Source organism: Lissotriton vulgaris, chromosome 5 (genome assembly GCF_964263255.1).
Source record: "Lissotriton vulgaris chromosome 5, aLisVul1.2, whole genome shotgun sequence".
NCBI classification, from domain to species: Eukaryota; Metazoa; Chordata; class Amphibia; order Caudata; family Salamandridae; genus Lissotriton; species Lissotriton vulgaris.
Genome location: NC_141693.1, coordinates 266,346,805 through 266,369,629, shown reverse-complemented (window position 1 = coordinate 266,369,629; position 22,825 = coordinate 266,346,805). Strand labels below are relative to the sequence as shown.

The 22,825-nt window shown below is 41.3% G+C and overlaps 2 protein-coding genes across 3 annotated transcripts in view; one reads left to right on the top strand and one right to left on the bottom strand.

Moving 5' to 3' along the window:
* The window catches only part of CENPS (centromere protein S), a 121,169-nt gene extending 113,162 nt beyond the window's left edge, over positions 1 to 8,007 (top strand). The window contains exons 4-5 of the mRNA XM_086921344.1: positions 3,693 to 3,759; positions 5,227 to 8,007. Coding sequence (XP_086777470.1) covers positions 3,693 to 3,759; positions 5,227 to 5,376 — 217 coding nt within the window. The 3' untranslated portion in view covers positions 5,377 to 8,007. The remainder of the gene's footprint in view (positions 1 to 3,692; positions 3,760 to 5,226) is intronic.
* Positions 1 to 22,825, bottom strand: part of LOC147710658 (uncharacterized) — a 509,433-nt gene that overhangs the window by 400,479 nt on the left and 86,129 nt on the right. For both annotated transcript variants that reach the window (XM_086921346.1, XM_086921345.1), the window contains one exon: positions 8,563 to 8,678. In XM_086921346.1, the coding sequence (XP_086777472.1) occupies positions 8,563 to 8,678 (116 nt within the window). The remainder of the gene's footprint in view (positions 1 to 8,562; positions 8,679 to 22,825) is intronic.

The window sequence follows — 22,825 nt, the reverse complement described above, 5'->3', positions numbered from 1 at the left end:
TTTGTCATTGGTATGCCCAGAAGTGGGTCCAGTAGTTCATTGAGCTACCAGACCTGTGCTGCACCTCACTGGTGAGGCCCCACAGTGTTAAAACCGGTATGGTTTGCTTCTGTTCCTTTTCAGAAAAGATGCAACTTGGTTGCCTGATGGGCTGTTTTTACTCGATAAGAAGCCATGCTGAGTTGCATATAGTTAATCCCAATACGTGCTTAATCTGTTAAAGGTTGAGTGCTGGTACCCAAACCTCTGCTCACAAGCTCACAGCCAGTGCAATGAAATGTTGGTGTACGAATAGCAAGGCTACACAGTCTTGAATCCATCTCATGTCTCTTTAATCCACTATTAGGCACTATATGCCCCTCTATCTCATGCTTGCAGGTTCCTGCTTTCTCCCTTCATGACTTTTTTTCCGTTTTTCTCTTCCTCTGTCTTTCCGCTTTTCTCTTCCTCTGTCTTTCCGCTTTGTTCATTTTTATGTCTCTTGTTTGCGATAAATGTCTAATGCAGAAAAAATACGTGCCAGTCCCCAATAATGAGTGCCAGTGGCAATCACTGACTCAAATTAAGCACTCTGCATAATGGACAGGTGGACTGGAATCGGTCCCTCCAAATTACTAGTAACTCTGAGTAGTACAAGCATTCCATCCAGGATATGTTGGTGCCAGATTGTTCTGCACATTGACTTAACACCACCATAGTTGTGCTGATTGATCCTTTTTTGCTGCTGAAAAGAAAGTTATTTGACTATTTCCTGAAAGTTGCATCGTTATACCATAGATAATGGACAGGGGCCATTTCAACTGCTTACTATTATTGGAAAATATTTGATCTGTAACAGGGCCTGGTTACTACTTCTTGAGACTTATGGAAATATGTTTGGACGAAGCAAAGGGACTGCAGAAGATGTTTCCTTCTAAAAAAAAGTCACCTCATGACTGTTGCAGACATATGTAACACTGCTAGGGATATTTGAATTCCGCTGCAACAATCAGTACTAAAACTACTGTTTTGGTTTGGAAGGATTTATCTGTATAATCCTGTATGGCTTGGAGAAAGAACATTCACTATTTGTGGATGAAGGCCTCTCCTTGCATCACATATTGATCGCAGATGCAAGGCCCAGATACTCACACAGTTGCTAAAAGTCATAAACCTGAGTGAGAAGGTGTGCACCTCTGGTACTATGGCCTTATAAGCAGGTGAAATTACTGCCACTCAAGTTTTAATGGACAGGAGCAATTGGGACAACATTCATAAGTTGCTTTTGTTTCTTCCAAAAGAGACCAGGGTGAAGCTGCTGGTTTTACAAATAGCATTTAATCAGACAGTTTGTGAATGCTGCTGGTTTAGCTGTTAGGGATTTAGCAGATGAGTTATTGTTAAGACTTTGATTTAGCAGCATTTGTGTTTTGGAACAAACATTTTGATTCCTACCCTGAAAAGAAGATTCACAAAATGAGAAAAGAATCAAAACAGTTTTTTATTGGGCCTGAAACAGATGAGCAATGAACTTTCAGATGTTTAAGAAAACTAACTAGACTGCCTTTTGTACAGGTTTGGCACGACTAACATATGCAGTAGTGCAGGCATCATCCAGTACTGAGCAGAGGATGAGGATATTCACCTAAATTTGCCAATATTACAGATCCAAAACAATGGGTATCTTCAGGGCCCTCTTCCATTAAACACTCTGGTGGGAAACGGAAGCAGTTTTATTCCTCCCAGACACATGGATGCTGAAAAATGTAGCCTTTGGTCACAGACTTCCATGTATTCATCAACCTATGTACCAAGAACATCAACAATGTTTCAAGAGAGATCAACTTTTTATATCTATATTCATCCTGTAGGAGGTACCCATTCATGAAGAGTGGAAAAGGATTATTTCTATCGTAATGGCGTTCAGGAAAAGTCCTAAACTATCTGAGGTTTGAGAGCTCCCAAATGCTTCCTGCCTTTTGAGGTATAAATAAAACCATTGAAAGGTCTTCCCTTGGGATTACATTCAGCACTGATGGTCTTCAGTAAGCTTTTCAATAATTGTAGCTCACTTAAGACATCAAGGACACCAACTTTTTTTTTATGTGCATGACCGGTTGATGAAAGCTCCTTCAGTGAAGCTGATGGCAAATTATGATTAGTGTCCATTTAGTTGAGACATCAAATAGCAAATTGAGCTCTTTTTGATTGCCTCAGAATCCTTTCAGTGAGTTCAAATACTGCAACAACAGAACTTTAATGAAATTTTCCTTTGGCAGATATATGCCTGCATGTATATAGCATGGAGGTATGTTCATATCTTTTGATTCTAACTCTGGGTAACCATTATCTTCTCTCCACTTTTCACGTTACCTTTAACCACCAACTGTTTTCTGTCCGCCTGTCGTAGAACATGCCCTCAAACATGCCTCAAAAATGTTCTCTGTAAGTTGGCCAGCAATGTCGGTACTGACTTGATGTGCATGTTCCAGTTAGTTAAAGTGGATTTTGAAGAGAAAATGTAAATTTTTCCTAATGCTGACACGTCATACATTGAATCTTCTGCACACCATTGCACTGCTACAGTTCTGCTTTTGTAATATTTACTTTCTGAGGTAGTGCCTTTGGAAGTATCCTGGGATTGGCAATCAGCTGCGATTTTATGTTTTGGCTGTAATCTAGACATAAGTATACTTGACAAATCATTCTGACTTGCATTTTTCCATTTGGTGGAGTCTTCCTTTTGTGATGTTGATGAGCTGCAATTTTAGTTTACCGCTGCCTTCTTATAATCCAATCTCTTCACAAAATGCGAGCTCTCTTCCAAGCACCTCCCATTCATATATGAAACAAAAATAGACAACCGCTTTGGTATCTTTTTGCAAACAATTTCCAAGGCAGCTAGTGATCATTCTAGCGGGTTAGCAGAGAACAACAAAACTGTTATAGAGAATATGGGAAACTGAAAGACATGTCTGGAATATAGCTGGCAGTCACAACTAAGGAATGACCATTTTATCAAGCTGCATACTTCAGAGATTCTAGCCTCAGATTCCTAGGAATGCCAAGCTTATGAGATTCCTTAGTTATAGACCTCAATCCGTTACAGGAAAACCAGGTGGGGGACAACTCTGGACGAGTAGACCACTCTGGATGAGTAGACTCCATCAAAAAAAAACCTGAACATTATAGACAAGGCCCAAAGCAAGAAAAAGTGAAAATCCAATAGTGTGCTTCTAAGGAGTGAAATTAACTAACCTTTTTGCTTGTCTAGGAGTTCAAATTCAAAGACATTGTACAAAAAGGGAAACATAACAGTATTTAAAAAGTGTTTCATATTGGTTTATGGAAGACCGGAATCAAAAGGGACACACCTGCATTTAAGCAACAGAGGTTGAGGAATACCTTCAAAATCAGAAAGATACACTGTTTCTCTGTGTTTGCCAGCATGTGGGTGCAACAATGAGCTTTGCTGAGCACTCAAGGCTGTAGACTCTATTTTATTCAGACTGTGGAGTGTGACTGACCTTTTCAAATTTTTATTGCCCTGTTCCAGTTCAGGAGACAAAGAAGACTTGCAGGAGTTTTAACGTATTCAGGCTATTCTGCAACCTTTGCATGTTGCTTTGTAAGCAAAGCAACCAGATGTCCTCACCTTCTCTAATGGTCACTTAAAGTATGTTGTTGATTAAATATCCTTATCTTTTTCGTAGGCATGCAAAGAGAAGCACCATTAATGCAGAAGATGTCAAGCTATTGGCCAGGAGGAGCAATGCTCTGGTAATTCTAATTTGTTGTACCTTTATCAATTATGGTTTACTTAATGAGACTGAGTAAGTGCGTCTGAACATGGAGCCCTTAGTGTGCACAGCCATCCCCTACAAAGCCAGTTCACGTCTGTAAATGGCTTATTGCTATTTACGAAGCCAATTTTGTGATTTAGTAAATACTTTCCAAATCACAAATGGGTTTACCGATTTTGTTCCAAATCACATTTTAAGATGAGGAGTTCCCGCCTAATGGTGATTCACAATATGCATCAATAGTTTGTGACCACAATTGCAGTTGCAAACCATTGCTAAGTTAATGACTCCTGAAACCCTTTCACAAAGGAGACACAGTTCTCTGTAGGACAGCTTTAGATTTAGGAATTGTGTCCGGAGACCTCCAGGGAGGCCCACTGCTTTCTCCCCCTGATGTGTTTCCTAACAAACTTTTTTTCGTTTCTGTTGAAGGGGCACCAGTTCATGTAAGAAACACTGGTAAAACTATTAGGAATGTTAAGAATGGAATCGTGGACTGCTGTACTTGGCAGGTCACCATCCCTGAGTTTGTAGCCAATTACAAGGAGGGAGCGGAAATAGCGAATTGTCTAATATTATTAGGCAGTCATTCTGTAACCCCCTACAACTGAAGATGTAACTCGACCTATTAGTACATGCAACTGTATGTTTGTCTTCAGTTGGATTCAGTAACTTTCTTTAATGCTCGTTAGAAAACTGTGAATGTTAAGAGCTTCAAGCAAACATGTATGTGGAATCTTTGTTGTGGTCTGAAGTGATTTACTTTTTAAGTATCCGATCTTTGAGTTTTTTTCTTTCATGGGTTTGTTCGTTCATTACTTGTGACCATATAAGTTCACGCATTAAGAATTGTACAACTTCAGTTATATTCATGAGTGTGCCATTGGAAAACATTCATTTAGAATTGGTGATTGTTGTCTGTGAGCTCACAAAGCTTAATATTCTGCTATAACTTCCTGGCCTTTGTAAAGCTTTAAATAAAGTAGGAAAGATTAAAATCTGTATTGGCACTATCAGGCCTACAACTTTGACCGTGAAATTTACACACGTTTGGTGTAGTGCTTCAACCAACTGAACAGTGAATTCAAGATCATAGATTATGCAAAAAGCAGAATATTTGATTTACCAGTGACTAAATGTGGATGGGTTAGTGGTAATTCTTTTCATGAGAGGACAGGAAGAAACCCAGATCACTTGGATAACAAGTTTGAGGAGACGGCAGTGTTTGGAAATTAATGTTTTAAGGTCTGGTGGACTGAGATGCTTAAAGCTGATTGTTTCAGGTAAGATAGACCTAGCATAAAGCGGTAGGAATAGGCCAAAGAACTTATTACGTGGGCGTCTATGACTGGCAGGCAAAGAAATGTGTCTGGGATCTGAGGTTTCACTTGCAGTTATAAGCTTTTGATTAGCACCTTTTTAACTGCAACATTTTTATTTTCAGTTTAACTATATCTCTCAAATGAGTGAAAAGCTCACCTCTCGAAATCAGGAACAGAAGGAGAAAAAGAAAAAGAAGTCAGTGAGTGCGGGAAAAGGAGCCAGGAGCGCTGAGGAGGTGCCGGAGGCTGGGACAGTAGACACTGAAGACTAGCTCAAAGTTATGCCTGTCTCTACACATAATGAACAACCTTACTAAGTCAGACCTACCTACGCCTGCCCAGGAATGTGAAGATACGATCTTCTACATCCATTGCCAGCTCAGTGTACCTCATAAATTCCACCAGTCACTTTGACCATCCAGGAAGTGTAAACATTTGTCACCAACCTTTGCATCCACTTTCAGTTTGAATGTCCTCACCTATGCTTTTGCTAAAATCCTGCAATGTGCTCTTGAGTTTTCTATGCTAACTGTGTAACACCAGTTATTATTCTATCTAGTATGGTAGACCTGTTTATTTTTGTACTAAAACATGCTGTTGGTTCCTCCAACTCCATGTCCTAACCGGGGAGTGCATTAGCTAACACCGGAGTGCCTTTGCTGTGGACAAAGTCAGTTGCTAAAGATTTTCATTTGTATTTACTTTTACCATGTCAGCCTGCTGTCTGATGATTAATGCAGAGTGCATGAGATAAAGTAATTCCATATAACAAATTATAAATATATACTTCTTCCACAACAGAATATACAAATATCTTTATAGAATAAATTGCAAATATTTTCTCAAACATTTTTCTGTTTTTTGATCTTATGACTGTACTTAAGCTTTTCCTTTTTTTTTTCTCTATTTCTTAATGTCCTTACCTGTAACGACCTCAAGCTTCCAGGCGTCAACAACAATGACAAAGCCATCCTGGAAGCCTTATTCTATTTGTTGGTTGGGGGCATAGTTTTAAATCATCCTAAGTTTGTGTTTCGTCTGTCATTTAAAACTCCTCATATCATCCCATGCATTAGTACCTCTGCCTGCTTTATGGTTCAGTAATTTGTACTTCACCAATAGTAAGATAAACCATTTTTAAACCAAACTTTTATGGCAATACCAAAAAGGGAGAAAAGTCGATCCGAGCTTTCTTTTTCTGCCTGATGGAGAATTTCCTCTTTATTGAGATGACTAATTTACTATTGGTCCACAGGTCAAATAATACCTTTGTCAAAAAAAGAACTCAAAGGTTTTCACCTGTACTATAGGTCTGGCACCTAGTCCTAAGGATTGAGCTAATTCAACCGAATCTATTCAGGAGAAGTGCATCGTAAGAGAAAATGATGTACTTGTTGTTTCTTGGGCACATTTAGTCAAGTTTCATGTGAAGAAATATTTCCCTGAGGCAGTCCAAAATCGAAGTGCTGACCCTAGAAACCTCATGAAGTTGTAGCACAATGTATGTTTCGTATGCATACATTTAATTCTGAAGACTGTAGTCTGGGATCTGTTGACTTTGAATGATGATGGAGCACTGCCAAATAGGGTTTGAACAGTAGGGCGAAGGCTGAGCCAAATTACACTATTGCCTTCTGCAACATTAAATGTGAATCGATCTTCTTTCCCAGAGAGTAGCATTGTGTACAAGACCTTAATTTCCTCTACATATTTCTTATCCATATTTACTGCTGCAGGCGGTACTACCAAATCGGATGATTCTTGGTGTAGATATACCAGACAAGATCAGTGTGGCTAGAAGTTGCATGTCCCTTAATGATAAAAATAGACTTTGTTTATTCAAGGTGTCAGTGGAGTCTGAAGCAAGCCTTGTAAGCAGTGATCTGATTCTAGATATATTTGCAATTTTCAAGTCTCCTCCCTCTCAGTGCAATTAAGGATGGAAAGAGAAGGTATCTCCTTATGTAAAATTTAAGAACTAAAATTAATTTCTGTTGAAGTAGAAAAATAAAATATGGTTAGTGCCAATGTGATTGGTTGTTTAATCATAAAGAAAATGCATTTCATTAAAATGTGTTCCAGTTCTATATGTAAGTTATAAAAAATGGCACTGACATTGGGGCCTTCTGTTTCGCATAAAATCATCTGCTTGAGGCTCATGTGTAAAGGCAGCATACTATAACTACTTTATGTGGTGTTATTATTCTTTTACACTTGAACACAAATGAGAGGTTAGAAATTGGTCATGAAGTGAAGGAGAGCACAGCGTCTGCCCTGTCATTAACACAGTTGTCTCTTTCTTAGACTGCAGCAGGTTTTTTCCCCTTGATGCAGGCTGTGATTATTGTCCTTTAATTTAAAGGTGGATTCTTTTACTGTCTGAAAGTCTGGTAATTTAACTACTTACTTTCTCAGACTCGAGAATTACTATTTAAAAAATGTCAACATTTTAATTTGGTCAACCATCTTATATTTAGATTCAGTCTTATATAAATGCCAGTGCTTAATTTTAATATCCAAAACTTTTTTACATGGCTAATCCAATACTGATGATCAATTTTGCTGAATTGTAGATGTTTTATCTTCGAGCTTTCTTACTCTGTCAAGGATGCTCCTCAGATCACTCAGAAATTACCATAAAAAGCTATTATGCGCTTCAATACCAAAACTTAACCTACTTTAATATGTACCTACCCTCCTAATTATGATTTATGGTCTTTTCTTTAAATATATTACTTTGAAGACTTGTGTGAAGTTGCTAGTCCTGTTCTGCACTCCTTTTTCGTGGTAGCGCCGCAGGTAAAAGGATCATTTTTTTCTTCTGTCTGGAAGTCTTCAGTGTACATTTGGAAATTACATTTAACCTAACTTTGTATTTGCGTAATAAATTACAAGTAACCAAACACTGTTCTTCTTCTGATTGTGAAAACTAACATAGGTCATTGATCTTTATCATGTAATCATCATGAACATTATTGCACTTAACCAGGGTATCACAGGACTCTTGACAAGAGAGAACTTATCTTAAAGATATTTTTTCGTTTTTTAAAAAATAGTAAGATTTTTTAAAGGCATATGAAAATGTAAAATAGTTTACTAAAAAGCTCACAGTAACAAAATTGGATACAATGGCAGTATAGCCTAACGGAGAGTAATAGAAAATATTCTAGCTTTTGCGACAATCTTTAATTCTAAGGACACAGAGGTGAGGATTATGCTTCTCAATCTTTACGAATGAAAAACAGCAGGCAATCAAAATACAGTAAACACAAGTCACTACATTCCCCATGAGGCTTTGAACCACGCCTCTATCACAACGACCACTCATCTGTGGTCATCCAATACATAATAGAGAGCCACCATCTTCCTGCCTTTTTCATTGCGAATAAGCAGTCACTAGAAAGAACATAATACAACAAGAACAAGCACACAATTCCAAACGCTCAATGGAGAGTTACCAGAATCCAATAAGGAAATCCAGCCAGAAGAGCTGCGTCCGCTGAACCAATGGAAAAGAGCACCAACTGCCGAAAACAGCCAAGCCATTAGCGTGAACTTTGTTTTGAATCCAATCCTGTCAAAAAAAAATTTATTTGAGTCCCATCATAACCTAATTGTGAGCACAAGGGCGGGACAAATATCATGATATATAAACCATATGATACGATGACAGCAGTGAGAACTTTAATCTTACCTGTCCCAATGGGTGGGACAATCCTCGCCTCTGTGTCCTTAATAGAATCTACAATTCTTGTTGGAAAAGTTAGAAACTTTTCTGATTATACTGGTTCAAAGCTCACCAACAACAATAGAAGAAACCTGCACAATAGGTTTACTATAAAAAATCTTAAACATGGAGTCAGATGACCAATCATCAGCATGACAAGTGTCTTCTACTCTAGAACCCATAGCAAAAGCTTTGGAAGCCATAAGCCCTCTAGCTGAATGATCACCATACACTGAAATGTCAATCCCAGCTTCAGCCATGACCCAATGGCCCAAGGTCACTGCTGACATTGGGGGGAAAGGCTTTTGGATAGCCAGCAGTAAGGGACCAAGAAAATCAGTTCTATGAGCCAACGTTCGTTTTTCGAAACATTTCACTACACTTGAGTTAGAAATTTGGCAATGATACTCCTAGGGAGTATAACATCAATTGTTTCAATAATTGCAACACCACATATACGGTATACATGATCATCTGCTCATGCAAAAGGAAATGCATAGGCAGTAGCAAACGCCATTTAATAACAAGGATACAGGAACATGCAAGAGCTATTAAAAACAGAGACACCAAATATCCTGTGTCTATGCATATACAACAAGAGCATCCTAATAATGAGTTTCAACTTCTTAGGGATTGATCATGTTAGGAATCCGGAAAGAGGAGGAAATAGAGAAGTACTACTTAGACAACGAGAAGCCTCATGGATTTGTCGTTTGAGGACAATTCAGTCTGGGTTAAACATCTGTGATGAAATGCATAATTTTTCGTAATAACCATTAATAACCTAGATATTTCTCTGTGGCATAAACAATGTTATATGCTGTTTAATTGTTTGCATTAGTAAATCTCTATTATGTCCATGACCTGTATCTCCCTTTCAATGTATCAAGGGCAGTAAGTTATGGTTTACTTGGTATGCTATGGTATTATGGTTCATTTACACCATTTTAAAATACAATCATTTAACATGGGTATTGTTACCGGACGGTAGATGCTTTTTCCCGGCTTATTATTTTTTTCTTATGATCATAATGCGTTGATAGTACTTTTTTTGTTGTTGTAGTGATGACAGATAAAATGTAAACGCGTTCTTTATAATATCAATATAAACGACTTCATCCATAAATTTCTGTATCATCAAACACAATAGCGATATGGCGATCATGTTAGTAAAACAATATGGCGGGCAAAATCTCACGTAATGGTACACAGGAACTAATATTTATATACCCTTATAAAAAAAAAAACCTAATAGCTTGTGGAAACATAAGATATAAACAGTATTTACACACAAGTATTATCACGTGGGCCACGGTACTATGGTCTACGTATAACAATTTAAAACATAATTTCTGAATATGGGCATTTTTGCGAGACAGCAGGTGTTCGTTTCGTAATACGTTGATAATGCTTTTTGTTTAATAAGGACAGATAATAAATCACACACGTCTTTTTTTTATAAACAACTTCATCCATAAGGCTTTGTATCTTCAAACACCATACTAATATGGCGATTACTTTAGCAAAACAATATGGCGGCCAAAACCTCACATAAAGGTAAACAAGAATAGATTTTTTAACCTTATTCCAGCTGATTACGAGCTGCTTGCTTATTTTAAAATTGTCATTGCTATATTTTGTGTTATGCCCTTCAGCGCCCGCTCTATTCATTGACTGTCACGGTAACTTGCTTACCTTATTTACTTCGCTCTCGACCCCGGTCCGCCCTGGCAGTGTGCCATTTGCTCGGAGGGTCCCTGCACGAGCGCCACTTCCGGTTCTGCACCACTTCCGCCCTGCCTCTCCACCGTGCAGGTGAGCGGTCTAGTGGTTGCAGGGCTCCAGTCTATATCTTGCCCTGAATCTGGCCTCGCAGGCTGACATGCGTGGCTTGAAGGCCGCGGGCGTGCACCAGCGCTGCCGATGATTTTTTAACCTTATTCCAGCTGATTACGAGCTGCTTGCTTATTTTAAAAATTGTCATTGCTATATTTTGTGTTCTGCCCTTCAGCGCCCGCTCTATTCATTGACTGTCACGGTAAGTTGCTTATCTTATTTACTTCGCTCTCGACCCCGGTCCGCCCCGGCAGTGTGCCGTTTGCGCGGAGGGTCCCTGCACGAGCGCCACTTCCGGTTCTGCACCACTTCCTCCCTGCCTCTCCACCGTGCAGGTGAGCGGTCTAGTGGTTCACGTCAGTTAGTATAAATGGCGACCTGGAGGAAGCGCAGCGGACGAGCGCAGCGGGAGCGCCGAAGTCGCGCACAAGTCAAGCCCGTCTGCGCCCGTCCGCGGCCGACCGAGGCCCGGGGCCATGCATGCTGTCTGTCGCGTTACTTACTCCTCTCAAGATCTCCGTTCCTTTCATTGTTGCGCCCCCCCTTGCTCCTCACATAGTTGCCATTGCACGGAATTGTGGCATACTGTCCTCCCTTCCTTCTAACACCCCCCGGGCTCCTCTCCCTGTCACCCCTTCCCACTGCAACGCCGCCCCCACATTTATCAGTACCAGCTCTCTTGGTACTCGTTCCATTTCGATAGTTTATCTCAACACCCGTTCACTCCCTAAACATCAACTCGAAGTATTTCAACTTCTGGATAGTGGCAACATTGACATCTTGCTCCTCGCAGAAACCTGGCTCCATGCGGATTCCTTTCCTGACATCCTGGCTGCTATACCTACGGGTTTCTATATCCTCCAATCTAACAGGACCTCTGGTAGACCGGGCTGTGGAGTTGCCGCCATCATCCGCTCTAACTTACAATTCACTTCCCTAATAACCACTCCTATACTAAACTCTGACATACTCACGTTGAAACTCACGTCTCCCAAACACTCTTTCATCTGTGTCTTAGTTTACCGCCCCCCTGTCAATATGCCCTCCTTCTCATCCCTGTTTGGTGATCTCATCTCTCAGATGGCCATTAACTCCGCCAGGGTCTTGATCATCGGCGATTTCAAATACTGGCCACTAGATCCCCGTGAATCCACCCCCTCACTTGAATTTACCGACCTACTACTCGGTCTTAATTTTTTGCAACATATCTCTGTCGCAACTCACAACCGGGGCCATACCCTTGACCAAGTATGGACAACCAACTTGGATATCTCCCCTCCCCTGGTCTACCCCTGCACCTGGTCTGATCACTTCCTCATTTCTTTCTCTCTGAAACTCTCAGTACCTACTAGTCCCCCTTCAGCATCCAATTTCTCGGCACGCAATTGGAAGCATGCTGACATTTCCCTTTTCCATTCGACCCTCGCTACCACACTCCCCTCTGACGACTCTGACCTGAATTCTCAAACTGCCACACTTGACCAATGGCTGTCCCAAGCCAGCGACGCGGTCGCCCCTGTCAAAACCATTAAATCTAAACGTCCACACGACGCTCAGCGTTGGTTTACTGATCAACTGAAAGCTGACAACTTACTTCTTAGACAGGCTGAGCGTCGCTGGAGGCGAAATTATGACCCCTCACTAAAGTCCATTTACATTGATTTATTAAAATCATACAAAAAATCTATCATTTTGGCCAAATCCTCCCACTACTCCCAGAAAATGATTAGCGCTGCATCAAAAATAAAAGAAATTTTTTTCCATCGTGGCTGAACTCTCCCTCCCTGATCGTGTTACGCCTCAGCCTCAACCCTCGCAGGCTCTGTGCGACTCCTTAAACTCAATTTTCATTGACAAAATCTCCACGATTAAAAACAATATCCCATCCACTACCATGTCCCAGGTCAGCGTCCTCCATTCTCCGAATCCTCGTTCCCTGCATGAATTTCCTCCTATTTCTCTGGACACTTTTCTTTCGATACTACAGGCTGTCTGCTCCGGTTCCCCCCACGACTGCTGCCCTCCCCAAATCCTAAGAGACGCCTTTATGGCTTGTCCTGGTCCTCCTCTTGACCTGCTAAATCGTTCACTCTCTACAGGCTCTGTCCCCGATGCTTTCAAAAGAGCAATGGTCGTACCCATTTTAAAAAAACCCGGTTCTGACCCTGCCGTCTTAGGTAACTACCGACCTATCTCCCTTCTCCCCTATTTGGGAAAGATCTTGGAGACTTACGTCACCCGTTGCCTGAGCGCCTTCATGGAGGAAACTCATTTCCTTGACGACCAACAGGCAGCCTTCAGACCGGCCCACTCCACGGAGGCAGTGGTGGTAGCGGTTATGGATGCGCTGAGACAGGGGGCTGATAAGAACTTGGCCCAGGCCCTGGTGTTATTAGATCTCTCGGCCGCCTTTGACACGGTTGATCATGACATTCTGATCGACTGTCAGAAATGCGGGCATCTTGGGCCGGCCCTGTCTTGGATTGTGTCCTTCCTTCAACGCCGCTCCCAATCGGTACAACTGTCCACCTTCTCTGCTCCCCAAATCTCACTTTCCTGTGGTGTTCCCCAGGGTTCTGCCTTGTCCCCTCTTTTGTTCAATCTTTATATGCAGCCCCTTCTTGTCTCTCTTCGTCACTCCTCTGTTACCATCTTTAACTATGCAGATGATCTGCAACTCATCTTTCCCATCGACCCCTCCCCACTCTCTTGCTCCAACTTCCAATCAATAATGCTCACCATCTATGAGTGGATGAACTTCAGTCAGCTGAAGCTCAACCCTAGCAAGACAGAGTTGGTTCTGATCGGTGGGCTTTCGCACCCTTGGACTCCTAACTTCTGGCCCCCAGCCCTCGGTCCCCCCCCTGTCCAGTCAACTCCGTGAAGAGCCTAGGAGTCCTCATTTCTACTGACCTTTCGATGCGGCCGCACATCAACGCTGTTACCTCGGCCTGCTTCTATCACCTTCGCAGAATCGGGAAGATCCGAAGGTTCTTCTCATCAGAGGCTCTTACCCTTGTCATCATGGCCCTGGTCACCTCACGTATAGACTATGCCAGCTGTCTATACATGGGGATTCCCGCATACCATCTTCACCGGCTTCAACTGGTGCAAAACCAGGCAGCCAGACTAATTTTTCAACAGCCCAAACACCAAAAATTACACTGGCTCCCGGTTGCGCACCGTTGCATCTTCAAAATCGGATGCACTGTTTTCAAATCTCTATCTGCCTCTGCCCCTGCCTTTATTTCTCTCAGCCTGCACCCCCACGTCCCCTCTCGACACCTTAGATCTTCTGCTCACAACATCTTGATCACTCCCAGGTTCAAACGTAAGAAACACGGTGGTGCTTGTTTTTCTTTTCACGCTCTGTCTACCTGGAACTCTTTTCCCCTCTCAATTCGGCTCACACCTGACTATACTACTTTCCGCAAACTTTTGAAAACCTACCTGTTCCATCTTGCTCACGACTAGCTGCTTCTATTCCCCTGCGTCCTTTTTCCACTTGTCTTTGAGCGCCAAGAAACCAATTGGTGAATGTGCGCGGTACCAAATACCTTTAACATAACATAACATAACAAGAATAATTATTTGCACATCCTTTTTTTAAACTTAAATCGGTTGCGAAAACATAGGATATTAACAGTATTCTATGTTAGAATACTGTTTGGACAGTATGATATGGGCTTTAGAATCTTTAAAAAACTGCAGGAATTTCGTCTGGCTATGATCGTTTACACTTCCGGGTCGGGGTATTTAAAAATGGCGGGCCGCATCGTACCAGATAGAAGGACCCTTGACTACGGGAAGTCGGGCGTGCGGTTACGATGCCACTATGCTCGGTAAGTGGGGACTGAGGCAGGGGCTGGTTGGGGGTTTTGACCGGCTGGGGAATTAGGCGTTTAGAACTCTTCCCATTTCCTTTTTAATTTGGTGGGCAGCTCGAATAGAGTGTTCCGCTTTTATGGGGCTAAAACTTTGTTACATAAACGGTTATTCTGGCTCTGTAACGAATTGCCATGCATTAAAAAGTTGAACACATGCTTCTAATAAAGAGACATGCATATGTCAATCTATTTGGGTTAGCCTGGTCTCTATAGATGTGATATGTGGCCCATTACGATAGATCCCTTAAGCAATTTTGGCAGCCTTGTACATAAAAAACTTTTTACATATAGTCTATGTAACCCATATAATAACATAATTCATTAACGTTGATCTATGAAGAAAGAACTTTTAAAGAGATGGTATTTTTAAAAACTTTAAAACATTATGCCTTCCTCATTACAAACCTAATCACTTTATGAAGCTACAATAGAAGGCTGTCTTTACTTATGAGAATATAAAACTGAGTTGGACCATAGGCTCGCCAGTTCTCTCAGAGGAGAAGCGATATTCAATTATTTTCTTCTCACACGAAACCACTGAGAGGATTATACAATCCATTATAAAGGTATATTCTTAGAGATATATTTTTTTTAGAGGAATTACTTTCCTTATTTCACTTAGGGTAATGGAGGGTCCTTTGCTGAAGCACTCACTGGTGATTTGGGACTTTGCTTCTTTGATCAAAAATCAGTTAAATGATGCACAATAGGGTTAAGAAACTTCATGAACTATGTTTTTTTATAAAGTTTCCAGGTTTAAATTAATTTATTAGAGAAGATCCAATCTCACCTGGCGTCAATATGTGACTCTATGACTGTTACTGTTACTGTTTATGATCTTTTGGGATATATAAGTTGTGTATTGTAGGGTAGCTCTGTACTCACACATTTTTAAAATTCATATTTATATGTTTTGTTTTATGTATAGCCCTGAAGAATTCTCTAGAAAAAGAGACTAAACGCGTTGGCTATGTGTTGGATGTTTTATGAAATGGAAGAATTTTCGCAATTTGAACAATAAAGGAAGAAAAAGATTTGTACTCTGACCTTTTCTTATGTGTCTACTTGCAATACATGTTGATATGTAATTGTGTCTAAGAATCTATACTCAATAATACTGATCAGTTTTTAGTGTGCTGAAACCTTTTTTTGTTTGTGTCAAGTATTTGTAGTTTGTTACTTACAAGTCGTGGGGAGTGGAGGGGGAAACACTCCCAGGTTGTGTGCACCTAGTTACAAAACAACACTACCTTTTAGGTAGAGTGCGGGTTCTATTGGCCTCTGCCCTCTGTAGTTTGCTAGTGTTTGTATTTTGAGCCACCAGCACTCCCTAGGGGAGTCAATTTAAACAATATTAAAAATGGATTATGATGACAGAAGAGAGGAGTTACTGGGTGATTTGTTTAATGACAAACCATCAACTAATGTAGCACATAAAGGTTTGGTTGTTGAAAAAAAATGAAGGACTTAAAAGTAAATTCATGCGCTTGGAGAAATTAAAAAAGATTGAATTGGGAAAATGGTGGGACGGTGCTACCCTTAAGAAGTATATCGAGAACAAACGCATACCCAGGGGACTACGTATCCTCATCTTTCCTAGCTTTGAGGATCTTGACACAGATCTATTGAAAGACTGGGAGGAGGGTCTATACGAGGCTTCGTATAGAATGATGGGGACAATAATAACCAATACTCAAAGAAAGGTCTCTAAAATAAGAGAAGAGATTAAAATTCTAGAAAAAGAGATTAGTGACAGTGGATTGAAGGAGGTCCTACAAAAGAATATGGAAGTTCTGAAAAAAGAGCTGAACAAATACCAATTGGATTTAAAGGAGAAAAAACAACGAAAGATACAAACAGATGAAGGGGATTACAACCGCGGACGTATTTTTACATACGCAAGAAAGTATGATGACCTAGTGCAGAAACCAACATTGAATATGAACTCCAATAAAGAGTGAAAAGACAGTTAGTATCTCGTCCAGCAATACCTCACTTTCCTCATTGTAAAGTGATCCCTGTGAGGGTACTAGTGGCCCAGCAAATAACGTCACCACCCCAGAAAACCCGTCTGTGTTTTTTACAAGAAGTACGCAGATACAGACTGGGGAATCGTATAAACCAACAAACGAAGACATAGGAGGAGGGGTGGCAAAAAACACCAGAGCAGGAATAAAAGCCAGGGAACAGGAAGAGGGGAACAAGAAGTAATGCTGGATGAGAATGTGAGCACAGAACTCTGTGAAAAATCCTCTGATTGTAACTCATTATCTATTGTAAACTTGTCGTCAAGAACCTTAACAAATGAAGAAGAAAATGTGCTGAGTAGGGGACTCAGTTTTTATCCCTCCAATAAATGTGATTTTGTAGGTGTACACACTGACTTGTTTAAATTTGTTCGCAAAATGAAAATAAAAAATTCTTAGAGGAAAATCCTGTTGTTAGACATGTTTCATTATCTAATGTGAACAATGACGATTTGCCCTCCATTGCAGCTGTTCATCATGTCCATACCTTAGCAACACTATATGATGAGGAAACAGTAGGGGATGTGACACAGGTACTTGGACATTTAGGAATAACACAAGATCTTTCTATAGACAGTGGACTTAAATGTAAGTCCAAATTCATGCCATCTAATGTCATTTCTACGCCAATTGATACTTTTTATTCTAATGTCATTAAAGATCCATATGACTTGGAAGACAACCATTTCAAAAAGCATGCCTGTGTTCATGAGTAAAATCTTAGTGCTAAAGAGAAATCCATCTTGCAATTACTCAAGAGTGATACCAATTTGGTCATCAGAGAAGCCGATAAAGGCGGGAACATCGTTCTGATTTTTATTTATTTAAGTAGTTTATACAGCGCGCAGCTACCCCCGGAGGGGTGTCCCGGCGCTAGAAACGGAACCTCAGAGAAGGAGGAGTGGAGCAAGCTATTACAAGATAGGGATCATAATTTGGAGAACAGCCAGGTTTTTAGTTTAGCACGGAAGATGGATTCAGATGGACAGAATCTGAGGTCGAGGGGGAGGCAGTTCCATAGTTTGGCAGTGATTACGCTGAACCCTCTGCCGCCCATTCTGGAACGTCGAAAGCGGGGAGCAGTCAGGAGGCGCAGGTTGTTGGATCTTAGAGATCTGACAGATTGAGAGATAGACACTCGCTTTTTCAAGTAGCCAGGTCCAAGGCCGTTGATAGCTCGAAAGGCAAGGGTGAGGATCTTGAATTGGATGCGGCTTGCAATGGGGAGCCAGTGGAGCTCTTTGCGATAGGCGGCAACCGACTGACGGTAGGGGATATTTCCTATCAGTCTGGCAGCCGCATTCTGAACGATCTGAAGTCGATAGATCAGATATTGTGGGGCACCGGCGTATAAACTGTTGGCGTAGTCAAGGTGAGAGGTGATGAGGGCCTGGGTAACAGTTCGGCGGGCATCCAAGGGAAGGTAAGGGAGGATCTTCTTGATCATGCGCAGCTTCGCGAAGCAGTCAGAGGTGACCTTGTTAATTTGTGCTTTGCACGAGAGTGCGTCATCGAACTGATAGCCCAGGTTACGTGCTGATTGGACAGGAGTGGGTGCAGGGTCAAGTGCAGTGGGCCACCATAGACTGGGGGAAATCGGAGATTTCTGGTTAAAAAACAAGACTTCTGTCTTGTCAGCATTCAGTCTAAGGTGATTGTTGGTCATCCAATCACAGATGTTGTTAAGACATTGGCGGAAGTTGGCAAAGGTGGAGTCTGAGTGGTCTCTAAAGGAGAATAACAGCTGAGTATCATCAGCGTAAGAGACGCAAGATGAATCTTGATGATTATTTAAATGAAATTAACAGACAGGTATTTAATCCTATATGTTATGAGAGACTTGCAAGAAATCCTCTGACACATATAGAAGATAGCATTAACTCTAGACTCTGAGTGGCATGAATCCCAACTACTATCTGAGCAGGAATACAGGTTTTTGCAGGCTCATAACTCGCGGTCGCCCTGCATATGTGTTACCTAAGGTGCACAAGGGAGGAACCTTTCCTCCTGGACGCCCTATTATCTCGGGCAATGGAGGACCTACGGAAAATATTACCCAATACGTAGATGGCTATCTCCAACCTATGGTAAAGAATTTACCGTCATATCTACGGGACAGTTCAGATCTCTTATGTAAATTACAAGACTTTGGATGGGACCAGGAGGATCTCTACTTTGTTATAATGGACGTAGAGAGTCTCTACACCTACATCAGAATGCATGATGGCATAAGGGCCTTGAAACATTTTTTATACAAAAGAAGTGCATCATATCTGGAACATTCAGAAATGTTAACAATGGCCGAAATGATTCTTACCAACAATGCCTTTTTACACAATGGCGACTGGTTTCTGCAGAAACAGGGGACTGCTATGGGCTCCAGATTTGCTCCGTCCTATGCTAACCTCTTCATGGGGCAGTATGAGATGGAGCATGTCTGGGGCCCAAGAGCAGAGGCATGGAGTAACAGCATCATATTCTATGCAAGATATATCGATGATATAATAATGATTTGGCATGGCAGTGTTTAACATCTCAAAGGATACTTTTTGTATCTGAATGAGAACAGATTCAATGTGAAATTAACTATACAATTTTCCAAAGAACAGATTGAATTTTTGGACCTCAGACTTTTTGTGAAGGATAATATGATACATAGCGACATCTTCAAGAAAAGTACAGCGTGCAATAGCTATTTGCATGCTGATAGTGCGCATCCATCATCCACCATAGCGGCAATACCATATGGGGAAATGGTTTGTGCTAGACGAAACTGTAGCCTGGAGAAAGACTTTAAGATAAGTCTTGGCTCCATCAAAAAGAACTTCAGAGAAAGGGGCTACAAACAAGCTTGTCTTGATAAAGCAGAGACTAGGGCTTTGACCCTAAAAAGACATGAAATCCTCAAACCCAAAAAAATAAAGAAAGAAATGTCCACAGTAGTGTTCATCACTGAGCACAACATATTTAGTAATCATATATACAATATTTTGCGGAAAAATTGGAAATATCTGGGTGAGGAGAAAGCACTACAAACAATAATTTCTGAGAAACCAAAGGTAGTCTACCGTAGAAGCAAAACCCTGAGGGACATCTTGAGTCCTAGCTATGTCAGGAAACAAGTGTCACAGATTCCGGTGTGGTTACCAGACAAACCTGTGGGGTTCCATACATGTGGAAGCTGCTCAATATGCAGCTTTGGTGTGAATAAAATGAAGAAATTTGGCAATGATACTCCTAGGGAGTATAACATCAATTGTTTCATTAATTGCAACACCAATGATCATCTGCTCATGCAAAAGGAAATACATAGGCAGTAGCAAACACCATTTAAAAACAAGGATACAGGAACATGCAAGAGCTATTAAAAACAGAGACACCAAATATCCTGTGTCTATGCATATACAACAAGAGCATCCTAATAATGAGTTTCAACTTCTTAGGGATTGATCATGTTAGGAATCCGGAAAGGGCAGGATATAGAGAAGTACTCCTTAGACAACGAGAAGCCTCATGGATTTCTCGTTTGAGGACAATTCAGTCTGGGATAACCAACTGTGATGAAATGCGTCATTTTTTGTAATAACCATTAATAACCTAGATATTTCTCTGTGGCATAAACAATGTTATATGCTGTTTAATTGTATGCATTAGTAAATCTTCTATTATGTCCATGACACTTATCTCCCTTTCAATGTATCAAGGGCAGTAAGTTATGGTTTACTTGGTATGTTCTGCTTTATTTGAATGTTTACTTATCTTAGAACTCCATATTTGGAATATATATTTTCATTCCATGTATTTAAAGTCTGTTCTAGGTGGGGATCCACTTAGACATCTTACATTGAATAATGAATGGTCATTCTTTTCAGAAAGATGACCTTGATGCCACTGAGTGCTTAAGCAGGGATTGTATCCCTCGTTTTTCTGAAAGTACGTTTTGGTACCCAACACATATAGACTCCCTTCTGTCTACTTCATTCTTGGTATACAATTTGGTTGAATTTAACAACATTCAATATTAACAGATTTTATATCAGACATATACTTTATTAACATGAATACTTTCAGACTTTTATGAGCCTATGACATGTATTCCATTTATTGTCAGTTAAAGTTCATCACTTTATTATGGCAGACGATTTAACCCTGTTCGTCTTACCAGGTTCCGTACATCTTATAGAACCTAAACTTACTGTATTCTTGTTTTGAATACAACTAGCAGTATACCCCATACACTGGATCATATTTTTTAATTTATAAGGCTATTCATAATCGCGAGTACATATTGCGATTATTTACCGATCAAATAGAAAATGTTTTTCTCCCCGCTTTTATATAACTCTACTTATAGAACTTTCTTCCAATAAGGAATGTTAAAAACGCTAAATATGTAGTTTTTTTGGCATACACACGAGTTTTATCGCGTATGCTATGGTACTATGGTTCATTTACACCATTTTAAAATACAATAATTTAACATGGGTATTGTTACCGGGCGGTAGATGCTTTTTCCCGGCTTATTATTTTTTCCTTATTATCATAATGCGTTGATAGTACTTTTTTTTTTGTAGTGATGACAGAAAAAATTTAAACGCGTTCTTTATATTATCAATATAAACTACTTCATCCATAAAGTTCTGTATCATCAAACACCATACTGATAATGGCGATCATGTTAGTAAAACAATATGGCGGCCAAAATCTCACGTAATGGTACACAGGAACTAATATTTATATACCCTTATAAAAAAAAAAAAACTAATCGCTTGTGGAAACATAAGATATAAACAGTATTTTACACACGAGTATTATCGCGTGGGCCACGGTACTATGGTCTACGTATAACAATTTAAAACATATTTTCTGAATATGGGCATTGGCGACTTTGTGTGTTAGCTGTATGGTGTATGTGATTTCATCAATGTTTACTCCTGCGCTTTGTGTTTTGCCCTGTATGGGGGGTCCTTGGGCCCTGGTGTTTTTTGGAACAGTAGCCGTTCTGGGACTCTCGGAGAGTGGAGGGGTGGCCCCCTGGATGGGTCTGTGGCTAGGCCCTTCCCTCTGGGTCCCCTTGATTGCATGTTATCCATGGGTTTGGGCCCCGGTGTATGTCGGGGTTCGGATTGGACTGTGTGGCTGCCCGGACGTATGCATGGCGTGGAGTTCTAGTTCCCCGTTATGACTATTAGCATAGGAACTTGGAATGTGAAAGGCCTAAACTCCCCACAGAAGAGGCAGAAGCCCTGGAAGTACATTGTGGACCATCACTTGGATGTGGTCGCCCTTCAGGAGACCCACTTGGCTCGGAAGGACGAGCTGAGGCTCCGCCATAGGCAGTTCCCTCTTATCTACAGGTCGTCCGCGGCCACGAAGCACAGGGGGGGGGGAGGCCTTCTCTTCCGGGCTTCCCTACATTTTCAGCCCATAGGAGTGAATGTTGATAGAGAGGGCCGCTGGTTGATGGTGAAGGGGATGTTGCACGGCCGCCTCTGTACCTTTGTTGTGGTGTATGCCCCGAATGCGGGTCAGAATGGCTTTCTGCAGGGCTTGCTGGATAAGCTGGGGGACTTTGTGGAGGGACACTTGATCTTGCTGGGTGACTTTAACATGGTATGGGACAGGGACTTGGATGCTTCTGGAACACGCAGGGCGGACACTGGCGTCTTCTCCGAGGAAACTAAGCGGCAGTTGGGTGATATGGGGCTAGTAGACAGTTGGCGCTTTGTCCATACACAAACTAGGGACTATACTTTTTTCTCTAACGTTCATCGCTCGTACTCCCGCATTGACTATGTCTTGGTTGGCCAGGCTCTCCGGGGGGATATACAATTGTCTAATATTTTTCCACTCTCCCTGTCCGATCACAGCCTGGTGGTTCTAGGTCTGTACTGGGCTCCCGGGGGGGACGGTTGGCGCAAGTGGTATTTCCCAGCAGCCCTGGTGAGGGACGACCAGTCCTGTAAGGCCTTACGCAAGGCTATCGGTGATTTCTTTCTCCTCAATCCTCCCTCGGATACCTCGGTATACAACACGTGGAACGCGTGCAAGGCCTAATTAAGGGGCACTTGCCTCGCTCTCAACGCGCACCTGAACAAACTGCGGCGCGAGGAGAGGGAGGCTCTTGAATCGGAACTTGCCACTTTAGAACAGGCCCACAAGGCGAACCCCTCCAGGGTGACTTTACGGCCCCTAACGGCGGTGCGCGGGAAACTGAGGGCCCATTATAACAACAGGGCGGAAT